The 27,950-nt window shown below is 46.6% G+C and overlaps 1 protein-coding gene across 1 annotated transcript; it reads left to right on the top strand.

The window, feature by feature from the left end:
- The first annotated feature begins 2,334 nt into the window (after nt 1-2,334).
- Nucleotides 2,335-24,061, top strand: Nlrp4 (NLR family pyrin domain containing 4). The gene is made up of 9 exons (XM_050127516.1): nt 2,335-2,611; nt 4,636-6,205; nt 9,729-9,887; nt 10,272-10,439; nt 11,796-11,963; nt 14,325-14,495; nt 18,054-18,224; nt 19,743-19,913; nt 23,557-24,061. The coding sequence occupies exons 1-9, from the start codon at nt 2,335-2,337 to the stop codon at nt 23,693-23,695; spliced, it is 2,994 nt and encodes a 997-aa protein (XP_049983473.1). The 3' UTR covers nt 23,696-24,061.
- The last annotated feature ends 3,889 nt before the right edge of the window (nt 24,062-27,950 follow it).

Below are 27,950 nucleotides of genomic sequence, written 5' to 3'. Positions count from 1 at the left end.
AGCCCACAAAGAAGCAGTGGACTAGCTGCTGCCTGCCCTCAGCATCAGGTTAGCCCACGAGTCAGCCCCGGCTGGCAGCTCCTTCCTCCGAGAATGCGTGCATATGTGGGGGGCTCCTCCATTCTCCCCCTCTGCCCTCCAGGACCTCTCATCCTGGGCACCTGGGGGTAAGGTGGTGGGATTGAAAAGAAGTCCTCCAACTCGTCTGGAGAAGGAAAGACAGAACAGGGGTGCAGTAGGCTGTGGCCTGTCCCCCTCTCTCCTTTAAAGAGAATGACCCCATTCCCAACACAAACATTTTATGGGGAATCATCAGCTTTGTTTTTTAATGAAGAAAACCACCCAGAATTAGCATAGCATGATCAAATCTCTCACCTCCGCTGGCCTTCTACAACTCACTATTCTCCTCGGTTCCTACCGCTGCTCCTCTGCTTCAGCCAGACATTCTTACTCAGGCTTCTCTTTTCTTATTACTTTAGTCTCCTGCAGTTTTTCAGACAACGTGGAAACTTTTTATCAGAGTTCTTCCTGTGGTTCCCTTTAGCAGTCTCGAGTATTGTATGCCTATAATACTTTAAACAAGAACAGATACCGTAACAGAAATAACTCCACATAAAAACCTGCAGCGACAAGAAGCACCTGAGACTAGCGGTTTTTTCTCTTACCCTAACCAGTGATAATTTGTAACCAACCCCTCTAAATCATGGAAGATATTTATAACCCATTGGATAGGAATGGACAAAAACCACACTTTTTGTAGAAAGAAAAGCATAATTCTTCCTAGGCAGTGTCAGAACAGGAAAGGGTGAACTGGCAGCGAGGACCTTGGTCCACAGTGAAGAATTGGGCTCAGGAAGGAAGGGACAGGGTGTGCAGCAGTTACGTGCACGGGCAGCTTGCAGGCAGAGTGCCTGCCTGGCAGTCAGTATACACACACACACACACACACACACACACACAAGATTGTCAGCTTCCCCGTACGGGCCACCACAATGATCAGCTGCAGGTTTTCTGCCAGGTACCCAAAGTCCCGCCATGTCATTATCAAGCATGTCCCCACCCCTCCAGATAGTAAGCTACAAGTCAACAGCTTAGGTTTAAAAGTCCTTGGAATGGTCCAAAATAAGGCTTAAGGGAGGAGGTTGAGTTTGACGGACCCATTCTGAAGAGAGGTAATGAGGTAACATTACCAACACAGGAAGACACGAAAAGAACACTGACTGAAATGTACCAGTAGGGCACACAAAAAAGAAACCAGGAACCAGAACAGGCTAATGGTACATCTCCCTGGGGAGTTCATTTTGCAACAGACGCAACCTGTGTTTTCACTTCAACCAAAAGGGACCCTCTGTCCCAGTTCGGCCAATGGGACCCAGTTGTCCCTACCAAGTGAATCAGAGATGTTCCTGGCCCATGTGGTGGAGGTGCATCTAGTGCATCTGCCAGGCAAACCTTAGCCTCCAGATTCAGTTAGCTCAAGCCTCCAAGTGGGAGTGGGGGGGGGGGGACCACAGAACAAGGAACAGAACAGACCAAGACAAAGAGCGCTCACTTCACTGGCTGGCTGGGTTATCAGGCATTCAACATGGTGGGGCTCTCTGGGGGGGGTTCCAGGACAGCACACCAATTGTTATGGTCTGAGAGAGGTCCCCAAAGAAGACCAACAGCCACATATGCAATAAAGAGTACTTTATTAATTCCAACATTGGGGTGGCACTTGGCGACCCCAAAGCAGAGTTGGGGAATTCCAGAGAGGAGGGATTAATCTGGGGCTGATTGGTGGGAGGTCCTAGTGGTTAGGGACTTAACTTTCCAGCATCAGGGTAAGGAAAGCTGTCTTTAGTTATCAGGAGACTTGGCGGGCAGGGGGGGGAGGGGGGGATGGCTTTGCAAGCCACCAAAGCCAGCAGAAGGCTAGTTTTTCTAAGATCTGTCTGTTTAGCTCTGTCCCATTATAGTGAACTGAAACAAGGCTTAGATTTTTGTCAGGCTTCTAGGAGAGCCTGGTCTGCCCCCTCAGCTCTCACCCTCCACTCCTCAGCAGGCATAGGGCCTTCCTTGGGAAGTCAACAATGGCTGGCATACCAACTTAAGGCAGGACTAAGCCCTTCCCCCTGTATCGAGGCTGAGCAAGGTATCCCACCATAGGGAATGGGTTCCAGAAAGTCAGTTCATACACCTGGGATAGGCCCTGGTGCCACTGCCAGGCTCCCCCCCCCAAACAGATCAGGCCACATAACTGTCACCCACATTCAGTAGTTCACTGATCCCATTTTTTAATAACTCGCTGCTTGCCTGATTTTCCCACAGATTCCCATCTGTTCTTAAGACAGAATGGCATCTTTCTTTTCTGACTATGGCCTTATGTGGTACCTGGAAGAACTGAACAAGAAGGAATTCATGAAGTTCAAAGAGTTCCTCAAGGAGGACATCGTGCAGTATGGGCTGAAACAGATTCCTTGGACCGAAGTGAAGAAGGCGTCTCGGGAAGACCTTGCCAACTTACTGGTCAAATATTATGAGGAGAAGAAAGCCTGGGATGTGACCTTCAGAATCTTCCAGAAGATCAATAGGAAGGATCTCAGTGAGCGGGCAGCGAGAGAGATTGCTGGTGAGTTGGTTTAAGCTGCTTTCTGGTGAGGATGGTGACATGGTTTTGATGACTTGACTCTTCCTCATACCCATCTACCATGGACCAGCAGATGTCAGGGGACGTTTTTCTTCTTGAGGAAGGAGGCAGATTCATGTAGACATGTTAGCTCTTTAGTCAAATGTGTAGGGTTTTGTGCCCTAACCTGCCTAAATTGTTAAACCTCTACCTAGGACATCAGTAATTTACCCTCGCATCGAAACTGGGAACTTAACTCTAGAGAGAAGTGGTAGCTCCATGGATTTGGGCCAGCAGCAACTGAAAACACCTGCTGTCTAGATCACATCACGGTTGGCAGGGAGATGGCTCCCTCTGTTTAAGCATGAGAATCTGACTTCAGCAACCACATGAAAGCCAGGCACTGTAGCAAGCTGGCCCTTCAGCGTGGCAAGTTCTAGACAGCTGGAAAGAAACTTGGCTCAAAAAATGAGACAGCACTCAAGAAGCAGAGGCCAGAAGAGGGCATTTAGATTTTCTGGTACTGAACAGCCATGTGGACACTTGGAACTGAACCCAAGTCTTAACCACTTGAGCCTTGTGTTAGAGCTTCATGTGATGTCTTGTGTGTATCTGTCTTTTTGTTTGTACTTTCGGTTAACTTTTGTTTCTAACCTTAATTCCTTCATTCCCTCTTTTGCTCCTTCTGATTAACTGCACATCCACCTATTGGCTTTTCTTTTGACATAATTCTTTCTGTATATGCGCATGTACACCTGCACACCATGGTATACAAGTGGAGATCAGAGGACAACTTTTGACGGTTAATTCTGCCTATCATCTGGATCTCGGGGACCAAACTCGGGTCATCAGGCTTAGTGGCAAGTGCCTTTACCTCCTAGGGTGCCTCACTGGCCCTCATCCTTTGAGCTTTAAATTTAAGACATTTTACAAAATGCAGATTGCCTCGGTTTTCCTCAGTCCCTCCTTGATTGCCCAGCCTGCCTTTTACTTTTATTGAACACGGTTTAAAAATTATCATACTTGGCATACAAAATGAGTTTCAGTGTAAAGTTTTCACGCACGCACCTGTGTATGTATGTCATGGTGCTTTGCTCGTGGTATTCCCCCACCGTGACCCTCCCCCCACTAATTCCCTCTGATCCCCTAAATAGACTCCCTTTTGCATTCATGCCATATATGTGTGAAGTTATACTTATTGAACATTTTAAAGGATCTTTTTAAAACCCAGTTTGGGCTGAAATGGGGGAGAGGGAGCCCCGAACTTGTGGTGCCAGCTTCTGAAATAGCCCATGACAGTTTAATACTATAACATTCACACAACACACATGCAAGCTGTGCTCAAGGACCAGTGAAAATCTCCCATTAACCAGCGTATTGTTCTGGGTATTATGGTTACAGCATGAGGTGGGACCCTAAGTGGACCCCAGTGGGTCCTATCCCATGGTGCAATTACCGAGAGAACGGTAAAGGGAAGGGCAGAGAGGGAGAGAGAGACAGAAGGAGGGGAGAAAGAGAGGGAAAGACCCGCTTGCCTCTTCAGAACAGCGGGAAGAGGGAGTAGGCAGACTTGTCTCCTAAAGAGACCTTTGCGCCTGTGTACAGCCAAGGAACGGCTTGCCATGCACAGAGGGGTGACACACTGTGCCAGGTTCCCACGGGCAGGGCCAAGTTGTGCCTGGATGCTAACACTGGGCCCACAGCTTACCGATTCCTAAAGACATCCATCATAAACAGGCTGAAGAAATGGCTCTGTGGTTACAAGCATGCCCTGCTCTTGGAGAGGACCTGAGTTCAGTTGCCATGGGGGCTGGCTCATGGCCAGCTGTAACTCCAGCTCCAGGAGGTGGCGGTTCAACTCCTCTGACCTCCCTGAGGTTGCACTAACACACACATAATTTAAAATAATGTTTTTTTTAAGGGTACCCCCTGAGAATTAAAATATCAAGGTCAGGTCATATATGAGTGAATGCTTAACTTTGATACATTGTGGATTTTTTTTTTCCTCCTGTGCTCACTGACCTCAGGATACACAAAACTGTATCAAGCTCATTTGAAGAAGAAGCTGACCCGGGATTGGTCCAGAAAATTCGACTTCCCAATTCAGGAGTTCATGAAGCCGAAAGTCGGCCAGGACGAATACAGTCGTTTCGAGCATCTTTTCATACCAAAGACAGAGAAGAAGCCACCCACTGTGTTCCTGAAGGGAATGGCGGGAATCGGCAAGACGCTGACTTTGGCAAGGTTAATGCTGGCCTGGTCAGAAGGCCTGGTATTTCAGAACAAATTCTCTTACATCTTCTACTTCTGCTGTCGGGAAGTGACGCAGCTGGAGACGGCCAGCCTGGCTGAACTGATGTCCAGAGAGTGGCCCAGCCCCTCGGCTCCCATCGTGGAGATCCTATCCCAACCTGAGAAAGTCCTGTTCATCATTGACAGTCTGGAAAGGCTGAATTGTGATTTCACTGAGCCAGAATTGGAGCTGTGTCATGACTGGATCGAGAAACGGCCGGTGCGTATACTGCTGAGCAGTTTGCTCAGGAGGAAGATTCTCCCAGAGTCCTCGCTCCTCATCACAGCTACCCCGGAGACTTTTGATAAGCTGGAGGCCAGGATCGACTACACAGAAATGAGAGCCATGCTGGGATTCGACGAGAACAGCAGGAGAACGATTTTCCGGGACTTGTTCCTGGATAAGAACAGAGCCCAGGAAGCCTTCAGGTTGGTGAGAGAAAATGAACAGGTGTACACTCTGTGTCAGGTCCCTTTGCTCTGCTTGGCGGTGGCTACTTGCCTGAAAAACGAGATGGACAAGGGAAGAGACCCGGCTCCCGTCTGCCGACGCGCCACCTCCATGTACAGCACGTACATCTTAAACCTGCTCATTCCCAAGAGCGCCCATGGTCCAAATAAGAAAAGCCAAGACCTGCTGCAGAGCCTGTGTTCCCTGGCCGCAGAGGGCATGTGGACGGACAGGTTTGCATTTAGTGAGGAGGATCTCAGAAAAAATGGCATCGTCAGTTCGGACATCCCCATGCTGCTGAACATCAAGATATTTCTGAGGAGCAGGGACTTCAAGAATTTTTACACGTTCCTCCACCCGTCCATCCAGGAGTTCTGCGCAGCTGTCTTTTATCTGTTGAAGAACCACACAGACCACCCTAGTAAAGACGTCTGGTGTATAGAGTCACTCCTGTTCACGTTTCTAAAGAAAGTCAACACACACTGGATTTTTGGGGGCTATTTTATCTTTGGCCTTTTACACAAATCTGAACAAGAAAAGCTAGAGGCGTTTTTTGGCTACCAGTTGTCCCAGGATGTGAAGCAGAAGTTGTATCGATGCCTGGAAACAATAAGTGTCAATGAGGACCTTCAGGAACAAGTAGACAGCATGAAGCTGTTTTACTGTCTGTTTGAGATGGACGACGAGGCCTTTGTAGTCCAGGCGGTGAACTTCCTGCAGCAGGTGAAGTTCGTGGCTAAGGATTATTCTGATCTGATGGTTGCCGCCTACTGCTTAAAGCACTGTTGTACACTGAAGAAACTCTCCTTTTCGATGCAAGCTGTCCTGCAGCTTGAACAAGAACACAGCTACATGTGAGTCCACTCATTGTCTCCCCTCTCTGTCTCCTCAGACTCTGCCCTGTGTATTGCCGGTTTACATAGAATCCTGGTTCATAACTCATCCTGTTGTCCAGTGCTGAGTGTCCAGCCCAGAAATCACATGCACACAAACAGTCAAAACAGACTCCGCAGGTTGTGTGTGTACATATATATACACACGTGTGCACGTATATGTTCATGCATGTGTGTGTGTGTGTGTGTATATATATACACTAAAGAAAAGGCTATCAGTTTGAGGGTTGGGGCATGGCTAGTGGGAAAGGGAAAGTGATAGAATTCTATTTTAATTAAATATATCTTAAAAATAAATTTTAAAACAAAATCAAAATTTTAAAAAGGGTGAAAATGCAAAAATTCACTCTCTGTCAATGGCTTACACTTTTTAAGATTTATTTTAATTTTATGTGTATGTGACTGTGTTGGTATGCACGGATGTGGAGATTATCTCCGTGGCCAGAAGGGGGCATCTGATCCCCTGGAGCTGTAATTACAGGTGGTTTGTAAACTGCCCTGATGTGGGTTCTGGGATTCAAATTCTTATTCTCTAAAGAAATATAAACTTTCTTAAATAATCACTGAACTGTCTCCAGTCCAACAGGCTCCATTTTGAGTCCTGGATTGACTCACTTAAAGATATGCCAGTTGGGGGGCTGAAGAGATGGCTCAGAGGTTAAGAGCACTGACTGCTCTTCCAGAGGTCCCAAGTTCAATTCCCAGCAACCACATACATAATAAATCTTCTTTAAAAGATATGCTATTTGATCTTATTACTATTCAATTTTTGTTAATATTGTTGGACAAGTAGCTGTGGCAAGCCTGGAACTCCGGTCTTGATCTGCCTGTCTTCAGAGCACTGGATTGAAGGCATGTGCCACCGTGCCTTTTTGTTAACTAGTTGTGCATAGTTATAGAATAACAGTGGTCTATCAGTTCTGATATACGGGGCCTATAGTGCCTATAATAATGTGCAGGCCCTGGATTTGCTCCCCGGCATCATATAAAACCTGAGTATAGTGGTGCGTGCCTGTAACCATAGGGGTGCAGGCCTGTAATGCAAGCCCCTCAGGTAGTGGAGTCAGTCAGAAACTCGGGCTCATCCTTGGTTATATAATAAGTACAGGGCAAGCCTAGAATGCATAAGATAGTATATCTAAGGAATAAAAAAAATTAGCCAAGCTGAGCAACGCCTCATATTTGTAGCCCCAGCACTCGGGAAACTGAGGTAAGAGGAACTCTGAGCATTTTAAACTCATCTGGGCTACATACATAGTGGCTTCCAGGTCAGTCTGATCTAAAGAGTGAGATCCTGTCTTTCCTGCGCGCGCGCGCACACACACACACACACACACACACACACACACACCAGTAGAAATGCATGTGTATAATTTGTGATCTCTTGTCTTTTTGTATTCTGAGGTTAGAATCCTGAATCCAGGGCCTTGTGTATACGGGGCTGGCACTTTGCCAGGAACTGTGGCCCCAGCCCGTTTTTTTTTTTGTTTTGTTTTGTTTTGTTTTGTTTTGAGACATGGTCTAGCCTTGTATCCATCGTGTCCTCCAGGCTGCCCTCGAACTGCTGCAGCAGTAAGCAGTCTGGGTTGACTGTGTAGGAGCTCGGGAATTTATCCTTGGGACTTTGCTTTCCTCGGGGACAGTGGCCTCATTATCAAAGCAGCAGTACGTATTAACCATATTGTGATGGCCCCTGTCCTGTGTTTTCCGCCCCGCTTAAGATCTGAGCATTGCACTCAGGTTCTTCTCTCCTCTCCTCCTCAGACTTGCTTCACATCCTAACTACAAACTGCCTTTTAAAAGTTAAATGTTTCCGGGTGGTGGCGGCGCACACCTTTAATCTGAGCACTTGGGAGGCAGAGACAGGTGGATCTCTAAGTTTGAGGCCAGCCTGGTCTACAGAGTGAGTTCCAGAGCATCTAGGACTGTTACACAGAGAAACCCTGTCTTGAAAAACCATCAAAGAGAAATGTTATAGGGAATATGGGGTTAACTCGGTTGCTGCACAGATATGAGAACTCCAGTTTTATCTCCAGGATCCACATAAAAAATAAATAAATAAAGGTTGTATATAGCAGCACCAGGGAGGCAGAGACACGCAAGCACACACATGCACACACATGCACACACACACATGCACGTGCGCATGCACTCACATTTATACACAAAAATGTGTTATAAATGAACTCATACTCAGAAATCTTGTAAGGTGAGCTGGCAAGATGGCTCAGCAGTTAAAGGTGGCCACACTCAAGTCAGATGACCTACGGTCGATTCTTTAGTCGGTATGGTAGGAAAACTGATTCCTGCGAGTTGTCCTTTGACCTACACACACAGAGAAAGGGGGAGGAATGTTAGGAGGCAAATTTGATTGTCCTGTTAGAGATGAGTACAGTGAGCAGGAGTCAAGTATGTTATCCTAGGTCATATACTACACAAGTAGCCACAGCTGAGTCTGAGCCCAGGATACGCTTGCTCTAGCTTTTGACTCTGGCGTCCTGTCCCATTCCCAGCAAGGTTGTCTGTAAGACAGGTTTTCCCAACCATCCAGGTTGCTTGTTCTTCTGTGGGAGCAGGGTGTGTAGAACAAATCCCAGACATACCTTGTTCCAAATGTTTTAAGATTCTCAAACACCTCCGGCCCTTACCCAACAGCTGTACCTCTACCCCACAGACCTTGCCCTGTGTCTGGCTAAGAACTGCAGGCATGAACTTAGCTGGCTACCCTCACACTGTTCGGGGAGTTGCTTTGCTGTGTTTGTGTGCTGTGGATGTCTTGCCTTAACTATTTTGTAAATGAGTAGAATCTGAAAGTCCTGACAGTTTTTATCATTTATTTTTTTTTTGTTTTTTTTTTCTCTAAACTTTTTCGAATTAATTATGCAAGCAGACGTCACACACACAGCACACAGACACAGACACAGTATACAGACTTACCTTACCTGGGACTCGAACCGGTGACCTCGGGCTCTGCAGGCGGCGCTCCAATCCTCTCAGCCAGCTCTCCGACCCTATTTTTGTTTTGTTTTGTTTTTTTATTATTTTTCCATTCAAAAATTTGCACTTCCTCCCCTCCTCCCATTCACCTTCCTCTCTCCCCCTCCCTCCTAAAGAGAGGGCAGGGAACCCTGCCCTGTGGGAAGTCCAAGCCCCCCCACACACACATCCAGGCTTAGGAAGCTTTGCATCCAAATAGACTAGGGTCCCAAAAAGCCCAGTACACTGTTCTGTGTGTATAAATGTTTTGCCTACATGTGTGCACGTCCATCGTGTGCTTGTGCATACAGTACCCGTGGTGGCCAGAAGAGGGAGCCATTACCCTGGAATTGGAGTTAGGGATGGTTGTGAGTCACCATGTCAGGTCTGGGAAGTGAGCTCAGGTTCTCTGTGAGAACAACAAAGGCTCTGAACCGCCAAACCGTCTCTCCAGCCCCTTGAGTTAACTTTTCGACAACGGACTGTATTCTTTTCTCCTCTGCTACAGGGAGAAACTACTCATCTGTTGGCAAGATGTATGCTCCGCGCTGGTGAGCAGTGAGCAAGTCCAGGAACTCCAGGTGAAGGACACGAATCTGGGCGAGTCGGCCTTTTCGGTTTTGTATGATCATCTCAAGCATCCCAGCTGTACCCCTCAAATACTTGAGTAAGTTAAAGGGCGACTTTGGTCGGGTCCTGTCATGGAAGTAAGGGGCTCAGCTCCCGGCCATCTTCCCACTAACTGCACAGACGGAGGCTTACAATCTAAGGTCGGGTCAGTCTAGCCATCGTGGTACCACAAATGTCTGTTGCTGACCATTCTTCACTGGGGGTGTTCTGTGAATTGTAGGATGACTAGAGTGTATGCGGGCTCCTCTTTCTAGATGCTTCCTCTTCTGACAGCCAACCTTCCTTGCAGACATTTTTCAGAGTTCCACCTGGAGGAAGAAGCTGTATCACTGGGTCACAAAATTAGAATACCCAGTCATTGCGGGACACAGGAGGAGACTGTCGGGCCGGATGGGAACTGACGGGTCTCTTTGTTCTGCAGGGTAAACAACGTGTCCTTCCTGTGCAATAACTATATGTTCTTTGAGATGTTGGCGCAGAACTATAACCTGCGTTACTTGAACCTCAGCTTCACAATCCTCTCCCACAACGACGTGAAACTGTTGTGTGAGGTGCTTAACCGGGAAGAGTGCATCGTAGAGAAGCTGCTGTGAGTCCGTGTGTGTGTGTGTGTGTGTGTGTGTGTCCGCCAGCTTACACGCCCCGCAGAGGAGGCATCGAAGTTCGGACCATCTGGCTGTGATTTAAAAAAAAAAAAAAATCCTGGCATAAGCAGCATCAGAGTAAAAGGATATTGCATTCAAAATTCCAGCTCACAGGACTCTGCTGTGGGAGGTCGGGGCAGCAGTGAGTCCCGTCAGCCCACAGTGAAGAGCAGAGAGCAGTAGCTGAATGGACGCTTGCTAGTGTTCAGCTCACTCTCCCTGCGTGTACAGAGCTCAGGACTGTCCTTCCTGAGGACTGGTGCCCCCCACAGTGGGCAGGTTTTACCACCGCCCATAGCCATGCCCACAGGTCGTCCCTATCTAGAGAACCCCTCCTTGAGACGCCTTTCTGTGTGATCGGAGATTGAGTCACGTTGATGATTAAAACTGTCAACAGGAGGGCTGGGCGGTGCTGGCTCACGCCTTAATCCCAGCACGTGGGAGAGCAGAGACAGGTGGATCTCAGTGAGTTTGAGGTCAGCCTGGTCAGCAAAAGTAAATTTCAGGGCAGCCAGGACTATTAGGCAGAAAAACCCTGTCTTAAAAAGACAAAAAAAAAAAAAAAATCCACCTTGTCACAGGAGGACTACAGTTTTTAATTTGCACACTTCCATCCGTGTCCTTCTACCGTTCCTGTGCAAACTCAGTCACCTTATTCACTGATGACAGCTAACCAGCAGGATGGGCCAGCGGGTCCAGCTGTTCCAGAACACAGTGTTTCTACAGAGTGCTCTCCCCTCTCCCTATAGACCTGCAGGGGCCAGCCCATTCCTGGACAAGGAGGCGTCTTAGATGATATTTGCAATAAGCATGCTAGACCCTGGGGCAGGAATGCCCTCCTCACTCCCACAGTCCAGTTTCAAGATATGGCACATCACAGTTTACCAATATAGCGTGTACCACAGCTGAAGGGCATTAAACGTGTGTATACATATGCACACACATGCACCCAATAAATAAATGTAGTTAAAAAACTGAGCTGGAAAGATGACTCAGCAGTTAAGAGTACTTGCTGCTCATGCACAGAGAACCCATACTTAAGTCCCAGCACCCACGATGATGCCGCCACCTGCAGTTCTAGTTCTAGGGGATATGATGCCCCCTTCAGTCTCTGTCGGTACCAGGCACACATGTGGCATGCATACATACGTGCAGGCAAACACTCATACACATTCCAAATCATCGTTTGTTTGTTTGTTTGAAGAACAGTGTCAAGGCCTGAGAAGTCCCAAACCTTCATGGGGTTAGCAAGGGGACATTGTTGTGAAGCCAGAGAAAAATATGACCTCCTTCTCCTGCAGGGTGGCAGGCTGCCAGCTTTCCTCTGAGGACTGCAAGATCTTTGCCTCCATCCTGACCAACAGCAAGACATTGGATCATCTTAATATTGCATCCAACAGCTTGGAAAAAGGGGTGTCCTCGCTGTGCAAGGCTCTGTGCCAGCCAGAGTGTGTTCTCAAGTACTTAGTGTAAGTGACCATGCTGGCATGGTGGGGGGAGGGGTGCTGTGGAAAAACCGTGACTGGGAAATGGCTCAGTGGGGAAGAGTACTTTCCATACTGACAACGGTGTGCACTGTCTGAAACCCCAGAGCTGAAGGGCGAAGATAGGTGGGTCCTAAAGCTCAAGGACCAGCCATATTGGTGACAGATGAGACAGCAACTGAGGAAGACACGCAGTGACAGCCTCTGGCCTCCACAGGGCCATCATAGAGCATACACGCTGGTAGATTCCTGAGTCAGCAGAGAGAGGCAGGCAGAAGAGAAACTGGAGCCTAATCTTGACAGACAGCAAAGGATAGACAGTCTCCTGTGGGAAAACGGGCACCTGTAACTCTTCACAGGAGTGTGTGTGTGGTGGGGGGTGCTTGCATCTATAAGGAGCCAGGGTAGCTCTGGGTTTAGGATGCAGCCGTAGGGTGATTTGATGGGCCCACATTCTTTCTTTCCCCGAATTGCCGTACCTTCCTGTGCTTACTCACTCACCAGAGTGAGGTGTGTGTAAGAATCCTGCCTGGTGACTAAGGCATGCCCTCATACACCCGACAGAGAGATTAATTAGTCCTAATATCTGCCCATTGAAGGAGCCCCATAGCAGAAATTCCAAGGCCTAAACCTAAGATTCGCAGACAAGCCGAGAGGCCTTGGAGAGGCGGCGTAAGAACACGCATACTGCTCGTGCAGGGAATCGTTTTGTTTCCAGCACCCAGGTCAGGCCCCTTGTCCCCAGCCCGAGGAATCACAAAGCCTCTGCTGGCATCCACAGGCACCCTACTCATGGCACACACCTGATGTAAAACATAGACACACAACACACACACCGGGCTTGGTTGCTGCACATCCCTGTAGTTCCCACTGCTCGGGAGGATGAGACAAGATGGATTGCAAGATCAACCTTTGAAAGAGCCCACGCAAAGGCGGTAGGAGACAACTCCAGAAAGTTGCTCTGTGACCTCACACATACTGTGGTATGTGCCCACACACATCGTAGATGGCACATACACACAGAATGTTTAAAGTTTTCATTGGGTTTGACCTGAATATCTGCAGATCATTTTTCTAGTCATTCCCTTGTCAACATGGCATGACAGTTGGTGTTTAAATTGTATTGCGTATTATAAGAAGTCTAAAGGTGGTTGGGGCTGGTGCATGGGAGAGTGGACAACATCTGAACACATCCTGAACCACTGTCCATACAGCTCTGAGCACCTGTGTGATTTTGCATCTGCAGTGAATCTGCCCTCTTGCCTTCCCATACACACCCCTGCTACCCATAAATAACAAAAGATTGATGTACTAAACTTTAAAAGCTATTACAGTGTCTGAAACAGACACAGAGACCTGTGTTGGAAACTTGTTTCTGGTGTGCAGCGTGGGCTCTAAGCTGGGACAGTCTGAGCAGGATGCCCGTGAGCCCCTGCGCCTCATTCCATACAGAATGATCCTCTCTTGTGATTGTGGATAGAGTAAGTGGGTAGGCTGACACAGAAGGAAACTAGGGTCTTTAGACGCAGAGGAGAAAACAGATGGATTGGCGCTTTGGAGTGTGTAAGGCAATCCTAATTGGTCTTATTAAATAAAAACCTGGAGTCCGATATTAGGGGGTGAAAGCTGAAAAGATCAGAGAAGCAGAGCAGCCAGCCACTAGCGTTACACCTCTCAGAATGCTCAGCCTAAAGTGGCGAGATCCCATCTCCACGAATCTTCAGACAGAAGGCTCTAAGCTCCTGTCTCCTCCCGCCCTATATTCATGTCTCTGCCCAAGCATATCCCTTCCTGTCTCCACCTCCTCAGTGGTGGGATTAAAGGTATGGGATTCCCAAATACTGGGATAGAACGTGCAAGCCATCACCGCCTGGCCCTGTCTCTCTTTTAAACTGGATCAGACTCATATAGCCAAGGGTGGCCTTGAACTCACAGATCTGTTTGCCTCTGCCTCCCAAGTGCAGGGATTAAGTGTGTGCCACCACTGCCCAGCTCCCAGAGTTGCTTTCTGTAAGGATATGTTTGTCACAGCAACAGAAATGAAACGGAAGCACAGCCACCTTTTTCATATCCTTCGTTACATAAGACACCGTGGGTGTGGTTGTCTCCATGACAGTAACCGTGTAGCTATAAAAAGTATCGTAAAGCCAGGTGATGGAGGCATTGTTAATATAAATGATTTGGGTTAACGTTGGGGAAGGTCTTCGAAACATAAGCATTTGGATACTGGAACTGACGTGAGTCGGAAGAAAGGATAAGCTGCCAGTTCCTTGTCTTGCTTGAATCTTTGGCTACTGTGTGTGGCGTTGCTCTCCTCCCCTTCACACGATCCTTTCCCGCCCACAGGTTGGCTAACTGCTCCCTCAGTGAGCAGTGTTGGGACTACCTTTCTGATGTTCTTAAGCAGAACAGAACCCTGGAACACCTAGACGTCAGCTCCAATGATCTGAAGGATGAAGGACTGAAGATTCTCTGCAAGCCTCTGAGCCTTCCGGACAGTATCCTGCAGACACTACAGTAGGTTTCTGTCAACTTGGCTTTGCAGGCCCTGCCGAGGAATCCTTATTATCTATACCTGAGAATATGGAGGTTAGGGTCACTCACGTCAGGTTCCAGATGAGCTGTTCCCAACGACAAACCTGTACCTTGACCTCTGAGGCGCAGAGTTGGTATGTGGCGGGGCAGCCTCTCAGAATATAGACACAAGGGACTGAAAGAGAGGAATTATGACTCGGGTCCAATAGATGGTTAAGACGTTTGGAGTAAATACTGGACAGTGAGTAGATATCAAGAGGTGGAAAACTGGACCCCAAATTCGAGATCGAAGGGTATCGTAATTTTTCTTATCGCTGTGATTGTGATAAAACACCTGACAGAAGGACTTAAGAGAGTCGGGGTGCATTGTAGGTTATGGTATGGGATACTCTAATCTCTCCTTGTGGAGGAAGAAATGGTAGAGCGGCTTCACGGCGCATGCGTGCCTAATGGCGCATGCGTGTGTGTGAAATTTTTCACACCTCATGCTGGCTTTGTGTGTGTGTGAAATCCTTCACATCTTTGTGGGCTAGGAAGCAGAGAGTAGAACCGAAAGTGCAGAGATACGGATTTAACCCTTAAGCCGACACCCAGGGACCCACATCTGCCTGTCAGACCCACAACCTCCCCAAACCGTGCTTCTGTCTGGGGACTAAGTGTTTAAATGCATGAGCCTACAGGGAGACATTTCAACCCAAAGAAAGAGTTAATACATGGACTAGAGGATCCAAAAACGTGTGTGTGGGTTAGTTTATGTGCGTGAAAATTCTGCTTTGGGGAGAAGAAACAGTTATGGGAAGGGAAATGACAGAACTCTTTATTTCAGATAAGATCAAGGGGTGCCTGGGTAATGTGGTTCTTGTTTTGATTATGCTAAGTAGATTAGTATGGCTGGATCATATGGCTTTTCCATGAGAGGTCCTGACCTGTGGGACTTAGGAGAACAGTGTTTCTTAATCTGCTGTGGCCCCTCAGCGTCACAACGTTATCCTCACCAGAAGGGGTTAAGGAGCAGAATGAAAACACATAGTGAGTGGAGCGAGGTTTTTGTCCTCTAGTTATGGCTTTGGCTAATTTTAGAAACTAAAAATGTCAGCATATGTTTTTAAAAATTAAAGGTATCTATGGTTTCCCCAACATTGTAAAGAATAAAGAAAAAGTATTTTTAAAAGTCCCAGTATAAACCACTTGAGGTCTCTAAAAATACTAAATATGTGTTTAAAAATCTGTTGGGGGGATCGGTTTTCTTAATGGATTAAAGACAGTGTCGTGTGGCTCCCAGCGACTGTAACTCCATCCTGGACTTCACAGGCACCTGTGCTAACATTGCATAGCCCACAGACACACACACAACTTAAAAATAATAAAATGGATCATCTAGAAATACATAAATGTCAGTATTAGATCCCTAGTAGCATGGGTTGACAACTTAGAAAAAAAAAGACACTTCACATGTCAGCAGAACTGAAGACAGGCCTCAGGGGGCGAGAAGACAGACAAGAGAAATGCATAAATTGCGAGAGACTAGAAAAATCTAATGTATTAGTGAAGCCCGGTTCCAGCTCAATAGTAACAAGAGGCTTAGTCAGTAGTAGTTCTATGGCAGAATGCTTGCCCTTCGTGCACCAGGTCCTACCTCCAATCCCAAATACCAAAATAAAGAAACTCTAACTGAAGCATTTAACAATAGAGGTGAGATTTTTTTCACTCCATTCCAAAACAAGATTGCTTGTCCCTTCCGTTCAAGAGAGTCCTGTGAGAACTAAAGGTTTCTTTAGGCAGGAGAGTAGGTGGGAAGGAATTTCTAAACCCATCCTCAAGGGAACAACAAAAGAAGAAACCACTCGTTTTATTCAGATGATAGGAATGAATATAATCCCAAAAATGTACAGATAGTTCCTTGGGCACAGGTGTACCCAAGTCTCCCCAAACAGTGCCAGCAGCAACTAGAAAACAAGTGTTCCACTACCTGAGACTGTGGGTGCAGTTCTCATTCAAACCACCACACACACTATGTCAACAAGAAGTAAGTTGTAGAATTACATATGTAATATCAAAATGCAATTGTCCAGAAATAAGACCATCACAACAGGTGAGACTTTTGTATACAATATTAAGTAATAGTGTAAATGAAATGGATGTTCAAATACTGATGGTAGTATTTAGTCATTTCTCCATAGGCGGACTGTGGTTTTAATGAAACACTAGTAGAGATATGCTTGCTTATTTGGGTTGTTGTACTTGAAGAGCAAATCCTAAAACTCACTCACACCTGTAACGCCAGCACTTGGGAGATGGTTTTAGGGGATTCTCAAAAAGCCGAAAACAGAAAACACCTTAAGAATATGAGGTAGACAGCGTCACTCCAAATACTTTGAGAGATTTGTTGTGTGTGAGCTGGAGAGATGGCTCAGCAGGTCAGAGCCCTTGCTTCTCTCGACTAGAATCTAAGTACAGTCCCTAGCACCTGAGTCAGAGGCTCACAACCATGTGTGACTCTGGCTCTGGGGGACTGTACTGTTGCCTCTGGCCTCTGTGCACACCTGCTTAGATGTGGCAGGCACACACTCAAATAACATTTTCTAAAAGCCGTGTTAGATTCGCACGGGAATTTGAGAAATCAGAAATGGGCTCCTCAGAAACAAGCTCACCCCCACTGGTGTTTCATAAAATCGAGGGAATCAAAGATAGTTCAGGAAAAGAGCGGGCTTCAAGCGTTCCCAGTCAGCTACCCTTCCGTGTGGGTGGCAAAGGCTGTAACATCACGCCATCTTTCTTCTTTGCTGCCAAGTGTGGACTCCTTGAACTCTGCACAGTAGCTGTTCCCACTCCTGCCTTGTCCACGGTTTGGGTTACCCATAGTCAGTACCCCACTCCATTTTCACAGGGGTCACCCATAGTCACTCATTGCTCAAAGTCATTATTTAATATAATATTGTTCCACTTTTTTTTGGAACAATGTGTATTTTTATGGGAAAGGATTTCTCTGTGTAGCCCAGGCTGTCCTGGAACTTACTCTATAGACCAGACTGGCCCTAGCATTCAGATCCACCTGCCTCTGCCGTCTGAGTGCTGGGATTAAAGGTTTGTGCCGTACTTCCCAGCTTGTTCCAGCTTTTAAAGATTTATTTACCTCGTTTTATGTGTTTGTGCTTCTGAGTGTATGTATGTGTATCACGGGCATGCAAGAACCCAAGGAGGCCAGAAGAGGGAATCGGATCCCCTGGAACTGTATGTAGTAGGTGGTTGTGAGCTTCCTGACATGCGTTCTGACAGCCAAACCTGGGTCCTCTGCAAGAGCGATGTGCTCTTAACCTCTGAGCCATCCCTCCAGTCCTGGTTTAACTTTTATTACAGTGCATAGTATTTGATGTGCTCAGCCATCATTAATATCTTAGTGGGCCTGGACCTCTTTGTCCTCTGTGGACCACTGAGAAGATGATGTGTTATCTGAAGGGCTCAGTGCTGTCTGCAGTTTCGGGCATCGCTGAGTCTTGTGTAACAGGGAGTAACCACCGTATTGTGATTTTTCCCTTGCAGTTTGAGGCATTGTCTCATCACCGCTAGCAGCTGCCAAGACCTGTCGGAAGTCCTCAGCAACAACCAGAACCTGAAAAGTCTTCAGATTTCCAACAATAAGATAGAAGACGCTGGCGTGAAGTTTCTGTGTGATGCTATCAAACAGCCCAACTGCCACTTAGAGATTCTCGGGTGGGTGTCATCGAGGTCATAGCTGTGTCCTTGAGGGTGACAAAGGGTAGGAGATTAATGTGCGGAAAGAGAAATCAAAATTCCATAGGGACGACGTAGCAGTTAGCCTTACTACATTGCTAGTCTAGCCAGGTATGGTTTATCTCAACTGGGCATACTTACAACACTTGATCATCCAGGGAATTGTGATAATGGGGCAACCTCACTGTTGGGAATGGAGGCAGGAGAAGTGGATGGGGCATGCATGGGTGAGTAGATAACATGGACACACAAATGGATGCAGGATGGGCGGATGGATGCCAGGATGGGCGGATGGATGCCAGGATGGGCGGATGGATGCCAGGACGGGCGGATGGATGCCAGGACGGGCGGATGGATGCCAGGACGGGCGGATGGATGCCAGGACGGGCGGATGGATGCAGGATGGGCGGATGGATGCCAGGATGGGCGGATGGATGCCAGGATGGGTGGGTAGATAACTTGGATACACGAATGGATGTAGGGTGGGTGGATGGATGCAGGACGGGCGGATGGATGCCAGGATGGGTGGATGATTGATTGTTGCATGCATGGAATGAATGATTATTACATGGATGGATGCATGTTTGGTTGGATGAGTGTATAGATGGATGCCTGGGTAGATGGGTGAATGGATAGGTTATTGAAGGTTGCAGGCATAGATATATGGTATGGATTGAAGCATGTGATCCGGGCAGCTGTTTTATGGATGGGTGCATATGTGGGTGCACGGATGGATGTCCACTGGCGATGACAAGTGTGGCTAGCCCACATCTCATTGACTTATTTGTCTGGACTAACTGATTTGGCAGCTGCTTTGGCTGCCATGAGAAACATAGATTGAATGGCTCCTACACCAGAGATTTAGTGATGATACAGTTGTAGAGGCTAGAAGTGAGAGCTTGCTATCAGCTGGTTCCTTTAGAGGACCAAGGCAGGGCGTACCGTCTAGGCTTTGCTCATTGACGTGAAAATGGTTGTCTTCTCCCTGTGTGTTCAGTTATACAAGATTAGTTCCCACCCTAGTGTCCTCCTTATAACTTAGTTTTCTCTCTAAAACTGTGTCTCAAGGTCCAGTCTCATGAGGCACAGGGGATTTAAACTTCAACATATGAATTTTGAGGGGACATAGTTGAATTCATAGCAAAATGAATCTTCAGTGGTTCAAATTAAAAGGTATCATGGTGCCTGAGGTGTAGGCTCAGAACTCACCAACCCTCCACTGTACTGCCCAGTGCCAGGTAAAATTTCACTCCAGGTTCAAGGGCTGGGACAGCAGACTGAGTGGAGAGGGCTAGTTCATTCACCACAGACACAGATACAGAGCATGGGCAGTTGTGGTCACATCTGACAGAGGGGGCAATGCGACGTCATGGACACTGGGCTTTTAAGGTTATGGAGTCCTTAAAGGTTATGGAGTAAGTGTAGGCTAAACAACCAAGTCACTTCTCGCCCACCGTCTGCCTTCTAACCCTGACGTGGACCTGTTCTTTGTTGCAGGTTGCAAGCCTGTGAGCTAAGCGACGCCTGTTGTGAGGACCTGGCTTCTGCTTTTATCCAGAGTCAGACCCTGCGGGCAGTCATCCTGGCAGAGAATGCCTTGAACCGCAGTGGGCTGGCCGTGTTGTGTGAGGCCCTGCAACAGCACAGGAATATCCAGCGTATACTTGGGTGAGCTGGCCTTAGGGCTAAGAAGTGATTGACTGAGGTCTGAAGTGTGCAGCTAATAACATAACATAATAATTTAACATAGAAATAAGGGCTGGGGAGACGGCTCAGTCTGTAGAGTCCTCGCCACACAAGCATGAGGACCAGGGTTCAATCCCCAGAAAGTACATGAAAAAAAAAAACCATACACTCATAATCCCAGTCCTGGAGAAGTAAAAACAGGAAGGAGGATCCTTATTAATGCTCAGTGGCCAGCCTGTCTAGTCATGTTGGTGAGTTCCAGGCCAAATGAGGGGACCCTCATCTCAAAAATGAAGAATGATGATCTGATGTTGACCTCTGTCCTTTGCGTGCTTATACACACACATGCACACACACATATACACACAAAGAACTCAATAATAAGGTGGTTGGTTGCACCAATAGTACCCATGCCGCTGCTGTAGCAATAGGCATATCTTGTCATGAAATCCCACCCGTCATTGAGGACAGGCGTCAACCTCAGAGATCATTCTTGATGGTTCAGATAGGGGTCTCTCAATTGAGGGACTATGAGTAGTTAATTGGCATTTGGGGAGGAGATGCCATAAAATATTTTAAAATTTCGAATCAAAAATAAATTCAAGTAATATATTCTCTCACTTGGGGGCTGTAGCAGGAGTATTAGATTAAGTGTAAAGCCCTTCCTTTCCCTGTGCCTAGTGTGTGCCCAAGTACTGGTGACATTTGGTATTATCATTGCTCTAACAATAATGCATAAATATACTTGTAAATATAACTTTCGTGTATGCAGGCAGCCCGGATCTAACATCATTCAACTCTGCAATATGAGGGCATATCCTTACAGCCATTCATTTTTTTTCTTGCAACACAGTAGTCAATAGTTACATGAGAGACTCAACATTTTAATATAGGGTGGGCATTGTGATAGGTGATTTGACTTTTTTGCCCACCTGGGGACTAATGTGGCTCCTCTGAGAATATTTAAGATAGGCTAAGCGAGCCAGGGTGATCTGCTTGTAGATAAAGGTTTGTATTAGGCAATTATCATATAAACATATGACATAAAACATATAAATACATATCAAATAAATATATTCAGGCTACTTTATATTAGCATAAGATGTTTGTAAATGTATTGTATATTATTTTTATAACCCTCAGCATTTATCTTTGTGATTCATTTCCCCCCTATGGTCTTCGAACCCATGTAGATCAAGGTAACTTGTGAACGCGTGTAGGTGAGTTCAGGTTACATGTGTGTGCGGTTGTGCACATGTGAGTGTGGAGACCAGAGGACAGCCTCCGCCGCCATCCACCATCAGATGCCATCTGCGTCTGTTACCAGTTCTGCTAGACTGGCTGGCCAGCAAGCCCTAGAAACCTGCCAATCTCTGCTTCCTGGGTTCTTGAACTGCAGGCGTGTGCCGCTGTTCCCAGCTTTTTATGTGGGCACTGAGGGTTAGTCTCAGGTCCTCAAGCTTGTGTAGAAAACCCTTTACTGAGAGAGCCCTCTTCCCCAGACTCCAAGATGGGGTTATTTTAGGTAGGTTAGGGCACTCTTTTCTGGAAAAATCAAATCCTTAAGGAGTGTCCATGCTTTTGACGTCACAACATGGCCAAACACCTTTCACACTCAAACCTGTGCAGCTGGTGTACAAAACAATCTTCTGTTTTGAGTAAGTTTGTAATTTTGTGCTAGACCTTTTCCTAGCTGTCCTTGGCTGCATGTGGCCCCAGCTGAAGTGAATGTAGGAGGTAGAAAGAGGTAAGTTGGCTATCATGTTCTGGGCCATCCAGATCTGCATTTGATTCCAGTTCAGCCACATTTACGCCGCACCCTGGTGCCAGGTATCAGTCCCTCTGATTATCAGGCTTTGATCTGCAAAGTAGGAGTCGTTATTTGACACAGGAAATTCAAATATATACAGGTGTCCGATAATGTGGTAATATTACAAAACCAAGTATTCGTTGTTGCTGTTTCTTTTTGTCCTACACCACCATGGAAAGTCTCAGAGAGACTTGTACTGCAGTTAACATATGCCCTAGGAACATGACTGTTTCCTACCAGAGGTACTTGGAACATAAAATATGCAAATGTCACGGTTTGAATGAAAATGCCTCCCATAGGCGCAAGTGTTTGAATACTTGGTCCCCAGTTGATAGTGCTGTTTGGGTAGGTTTAGAAGGTGTGGCCTTGCTTGAGGAAGTGTGGTCACTCTGTGCGGGCTCTGAACTTGCAAAGCTTTGGACCATTCCCATTGAGCTTTCTCTGCTTTATGCTTACGGCAATGCACTCAGCTTCCTGCTGCTGCTGCCGCCATTCTCCCTGCCTCTATGGTAGCTTCTTATCCCTCTGGAACTCTAAGCCTAAATAGACCCATCCTGCTGTGAGTTGCTTTAGTCCTGGTGTTTTATAACAATAATAGAAAAGCAATTAATACAGAACCAAAACAGACCAGAACCAGGGTGTGTGTGTGCGTGTGTGTGTGTGTGTGTTTATTTGTGTGTGTGTTTTTGTTTTCATCTGTTGTGTCTGTGACTGTGATTGTAGGTGTGTGCACATGCATAAGAAACAGCCAGAGGGCTAAGACCAGACACTCAGATCGTGGGTAAAATTGTTTGGGCCTTGAAGGGGGAAAAACCTCCTAAGCTTTTTCCATGTCTTCTATCCAAAATCCTAAGGCTTAGATGGAATCCGTGCTTCCTATCCTGTTCTGAGGGTTGTCATCATACTGAAATAGACCACAGTTGGGTTGAAGAATTCATCCCACAGAAATGGCCCGAGTAAGAGCTGAAGGGAAGCTCAGTCGAGTAAGGTACTCTCAGCAGAATCATGAGGACCTGAGTTCCGATCTTCAGCCCACACATTCAGAAGTTGATTATGGTCTCATGTCTGTAACCTTGCTGCTGAGAGAAGGGTGGAGATAGGGGCCTCTCTGAAGTCCGTGACTGGCAGGTTCAGAAAGAGACCCTGAACTCAAAATTAACTATGGTGGGCAACAATTGAAGACACTTGACATTGACCTCTGGCAGGTGCGTGCATGCACACACAAACATGGGCAACAAGTCAATTAAAATTCTGTATGTATGTGTATGCACCGCATGTGTGTAGTAGCCTTGGAGGCCAGAAGATGGTCTCTGGTCCCCTGGAAATGGAGTTACAGGTGGTGGTTAGCCGCCATGTGTGGAACTGAACCCTGGACCTCTACAACAGCAGCCAGTGCTCTTAATCACTGAACCACCTCTCCAGTCCCCAGTCAGTTTGTATGGAAGAAATCAGGATATTATGGGTATGTCTCCCCATTTAGAGGCAACATCAGAGTCTCCTGAACATGATCTTGGAAAAGAAAAATTATGAAGGGAAAAAGAAATGTTGGAAAGCACACAAAGGAAGCGTGAGGGGCTGGAGAAAGCACTCCTCAGTTAAGAGCATTTGCTGCTCTTCCAGAGGTCTCAACTTCAGTTCCCCAGCACCCAGCATGGCAGCTCACAACTGCCGTACCGTAGTCCAGAGGGTCCAGTGACCTCGTCTGAGCTCCACGGGTATCTGCACACAAATGGTGCCCATAAACTTGTCACACATATACATAGACAAGAAAACCTTAGAGTGACTTAGAGCTGTCAATTTTGTGTATCTTTCTAGGCTGCAAATTACTGACTTTGATAAGGAAACGCAGGCGTTTCTGATTGCCGAGGAGGAGAAAAACCCCTACATGCTCATCGTAAGCGAAGAGGAAATCAAGAGTGAACATTTCCGTATAAGACACACGGATGAATTCTGACCCCAAGAAACCTCCAAAAGAGTGAGGCCCTTCTTTTGGCCCACTTGTATACAAAAATTAACAGATCACTAACATTCCAATGAGATAGGATTTCTTTGCCCCTCCCCGCCCCGTCCAGATGTTTCATAAGACAGATGTGGTGTTTTATTTGCAGGCCATTCAAAGACCTACATGCTAAAATGGCTACCTTACAATAACATTTTTCTCACCCGGTAAAGTGTTTTATCTTTGAATGCTTTGGAAATCTCTTACAAGGAGATTTGCCTGTTAGGTTACCGCAGCACTGATAGGTTATGTAGGCAATAATGGTACCTTAGAGAGTTGTTGGGGAAATTCTAATTGGCTATGCATGAGAAACCTGTGTCAGAGGGCCTAGACCAGACAGTCAGATAATGGAAACTGTTGCTGTTTTCTGTTTTGTATTAAATAATAATTTAGGCGTTTTCCAAATCTACTGACTTCTAGTTTCAAATGTTAATGCATACATAGTCATGTTTTTTTCACTGTTTTACAAATATTTGTGTGTGTTGCAATAAAATTATTTACAAAAGCAGGCTAAGAGCTGAATTTGATCTACATATTCCAGCTTGCTAACATGCAAGTATTTTCTTAGTGCCTGTGCGGATAAGTGCACGTGAGTGTCGGTTCCTGCAGAGGCCGCAAGAAAGCATCAGAGCCCTTGGAGCTGTCCAACATGGGTGCTGGGAGTTGAACTTATGCCCTCTGGAAGAGCAATGTGTTAGGGTTTCTATTGCTATGAAGAGAAACCATGACCATGGCAACTCTTAGAAAGGAAAGCCTTTCGTTGGCATAACTGGCTTATAGTTCAGAGGTTCACTCCATTATCATGGTGAGACGTGGCAGTGTGCAGGCAGACATGGAGCTGGAGAAGGAGCGGAGTGTTTTTTTTTTACATCTTCTGCAGGCAACAGGAAGTGGTCTTTCTCACTGAGTGTGGCTTGAGCATATATGAGACCTCAAAGCCCACCTCCATGGTGGCACAGTTCCTCCAACAAGAGCACAACTAAGAGCGCTGCTCCCTTTTGGGTACCATTTTCTTTCCAACCTCCACGAGCAGTGCCTGAGTTTAACAGCTGGGCCGTCTCTAACCTCTCATCTACCTTACAAAGATGATGGCTGTGCTGAAAGCCCAAGAAACACTGGTCTGACTTGATTCTTCTGTTTGTCCTCTAGGAGTCTTACTGGGACTTTTTCCTCTTCTCTTTCTGGATGAAGGCATTTAAAAAGCATGTCTTTTCTAGTTTTATCAATTCTTTGAGGATGTCATGCTATGCATTTTGATCATAGTTCCTCCTCTGACTCTTCCCAGACCCATCCCTCTTCTCCTGCCACCCTTGTGTGGTCACCCGGCTCTCCCGTCAGTGCCAGTGTGTACGTGGTCTTTCCTAGAGCATGGTCAGGGGCCACTCCCTTAGCGCTGACCATGACTCTCGGTGCTAGCATTCGGTCTGATTTGAGCTTACATGGGTCTTTTGCATGTGAGAAGAACATTTGTTTTGTTTTTTGTTTTTGATTTTCAAGACAGGGTTTCTCTGTAGCTTTTGGAGCCTGTCCTGGAACTAGCTCTTGTAGACCAGGCTGGCCTCGAACTCACAGAGGTCCTCCTGCCTCTGCCTCCCGAATGCTGGGATTAAAGGTGTGCGTCACTGCGGCGAACTCCCTGACCAGCAGGAAAGAACAGCCACCAGACGAGGATTCTTCTCAAATCACGCTTTATTGGAGCCTCTTGGTTGTAGGGAGAGCAGAAAGCTAGGGGCCCTGAGCTCTGATTTGTAGCTGCTTATATAGGGAGTCTGCCTAGCAACCTTTGATACTTTGATACTTTAACTGCTTTTCTGGAGACCCAACAGCAGGAAAGAAAGCAGGGGAACATCCCTGTCAATTACAGACCACAAGGAAGTTCCCCTGCTGGTCAGGGGAAGTGTGGGCAGCTAGATCACAACAACTCATCCTGTTTTCTGGTGGAAGAACTGCAACCTTACTATGGAGTTATTTATCAAGCGAGGCCAGGGCCAAATGCCATCTTGTAATGGCAGCCACTCAAATCGGCTCCCAGCACGTCACCACTGCCCAGCTGAGAACATTTTTGTAGAAGCCATTCATCCTTCTAACTACAAATCAGGCAAATGCCCATTTTGATCACACCTTATCTTATTCCTGTCTTCCTAAATAGCCCTGTCATAAGGCAAGTGGATGATCTTACAGCATCACTCATATATACTTGACCAAGTCTTTCAATGACTTCAAACATTGAGGTGGGTTTTTTTTTTCATTATTTTGAAGATATCATTCTTCAAGTTGTCAGTATTGTTAGTCTGGCTTTGTAGCTACTTGTATGTGCCTAACAGCACAGATAATAGTGAAAAAAAACATAGACAACACATTTAAATGTGTATATACATATGTACATATATCTATCTCTGGTCAGACTAAACGTAAAAGTAAGTATGAAGAACATATATACACCCATAATGCCATCGTTAGTGGTGTTTTTAAATGTTTATGTACGATTGGTAAGATGGCTTAGCAGGTAAGTGCCACCAGGATGGGTAACCTCAGCTCCATCTCTGATGGTGGGAGGGAAAAATGGGCCCCCAAAAGTAGTCCTCTGGCCACACACAGACACACAAAATAAATGTACAAAAACTCTTTGTGTGATCAGGTATGGTGTCAACAACTCCATAATCCCAGTACTCTGGAGGTAGAGATGCATTTGGTGCCAGAGTTCAAGGTTATCTATCCTTGGCTGCATAAGAGAGAGTTTAAGGCTAGCCTGGGCAACATGAGACCCTGTCTCAAGCTAAAGAGGCGTTGGCGACCGATACCTCCTGAGGGAGAGAGTCGATTTTATGGGTATGGGCACTGGTGAGGCTACCATCTGCAAGCATCCAAGAGAATGTGGGTAGCACAAATTGTACTTCAGGATTTTTTTTAAAAGGACACCAAGTTTAGTGGCAAAGTGTGACACTATTCCTAGGAAGACGTGAGCAAGTTCTGTCTGCTCCAGATGGGGAACCAAGGAGAGAACAAAATACACACCAGGAGAGTCCAACACTGGTCCAGTCCGTCCGTCCGTCCGTCCGTCCTTCCTTCCTTTTCCTTCCTTCCTTCTTTCCTTTCTTCCTTCCTTCCTTCCTTCTTTCCTTCGTTTTTCAAGACACTTTCTCTGTGTAGCCCTGGCTGTCCTGGAATAGACCAGGCTGGCCTCAAACTCACAGAGATCCCCCCACCTCTGTAGAATGCAGGTGAATGCAGATGCTTGGTTTTTGTATCTGTTTTCCAAAGTGGTCAGGTCGTTTCTAGTATTTTAGCATTATGCATATCACTGCATTTTACAGCCCTGCAAACTTCTGACATGTGAATCTCCCTAAGGTAACTAAAGATATAGTTAATTCAGAGACAACCAAATGTGGCAGGAGAGGAAGGGGGTTCGATTCCCAGCAGCCACATCAGGTGCCTCACAACCTGCCCGTAACTCCTGTTCCATGCATCTGCTGCCACCTTCTGGCGTCTGTGGGCATTACACTTACACTCAGACACACACACACACACACACACACACACACACACACACACAATATCTTCCAAGGCAACCAAAGATTAGAGCATTAGGGGCTTGAGGTGGCCAAAGGAAGTGAAAGAATGGGCAGATGTCCTTAGGGGATGGCTGCTTCAACCCCTGCAGGGAACAATAATATCTCCTAACAAGTTTCTCCACTTCCAAGGCAGAGGTCTCTTTAAAAGGAGAGCAGGAACCAGGGGTAATAGCACACGGTGTGAAAACGGGAGAATGTGAGTTCAAATCCCAGGCACGCGCATAAAAATCGGCATGGCATATTGTACAGTGCTGCGGAGTGAAGACGGCCACACGAAAGGAAAAGCATTGGCCCAGAACACCCCAAGACTCAGTTCTCAGCACAAAAGAGATTTATTTGCCCCAGAGGAACAGAGGACAGGGATTAAGGGACAAAGACAGGAGAAGGAGGGTGAGAGAAAGGGAAGGGAACAAGGGAGGGGGAGAGGTGTTTGTCCCGGAGGAACAAAGGACTGCCTCTGGAAAGAGAGGAGACAGACGTGGCCTATAGGCGAGCTGCAGCTTATAAAGGTAGAAGGGGAAACACCTGTGTTAGAATAAGGTGTTCGTTTTTAATTGTGCATGTTAATTAGGCGAGCCAAAGGAGGATCTTTGATTGCTGGGCTTCAATGCTTCCATAGCAGAACCTTGGTAGTCACC

Source organism: Alexandromys fortis, unplaced genomic scaffold (assembly GCF_014885135.2).
Source record: "Alexandromys fortis isolate MF-2015 unplaced genomic scaffold, M_Fortis_MF-2015_v1.1 scaffold_267, whole genome shotgun sequence".
Classification (NCBI taxonomy): domain Eukaryota; kingdom Metazoa; phylum Chordata; class Mammalia; order Rodentia; family Cricetidae; genus Alexandromys; species Alexandromys fortis.
The sequence above is the reverse complement of the archived record's forward strand: the minus strand, read 5'-3'. Positions and strand labels throughout refer to the sequence as shown.

What these genes read in the sequence shown, in the direction of transcription:
- Nlrp4 (XM_050127516.1), top strand. Translation starts at nt 2,335, where the DNA reads ATGGCATCTTTCTTTTCTGACTATGGCCTTATGTGGTACCTGGAAGAA. An exon ending in GGCAGCGAGAGAGATTGCTG is followed by an intron (nt 2,612 to 4,635) that starts GTGAGTTGGTTT and finishes CACTGACCTCAG; the next exon opens with GATACACAAAACTGTATCAA. An exon ending in TGTGTTCTCAAGTACTTAGT is followed by an intron (nt 11,964 to 14,324) that starts GTAAGTGACCAT and finishes TCCCGCCCACAG; the next exon opens with GTTGGCTAACTGCTCCCTCA.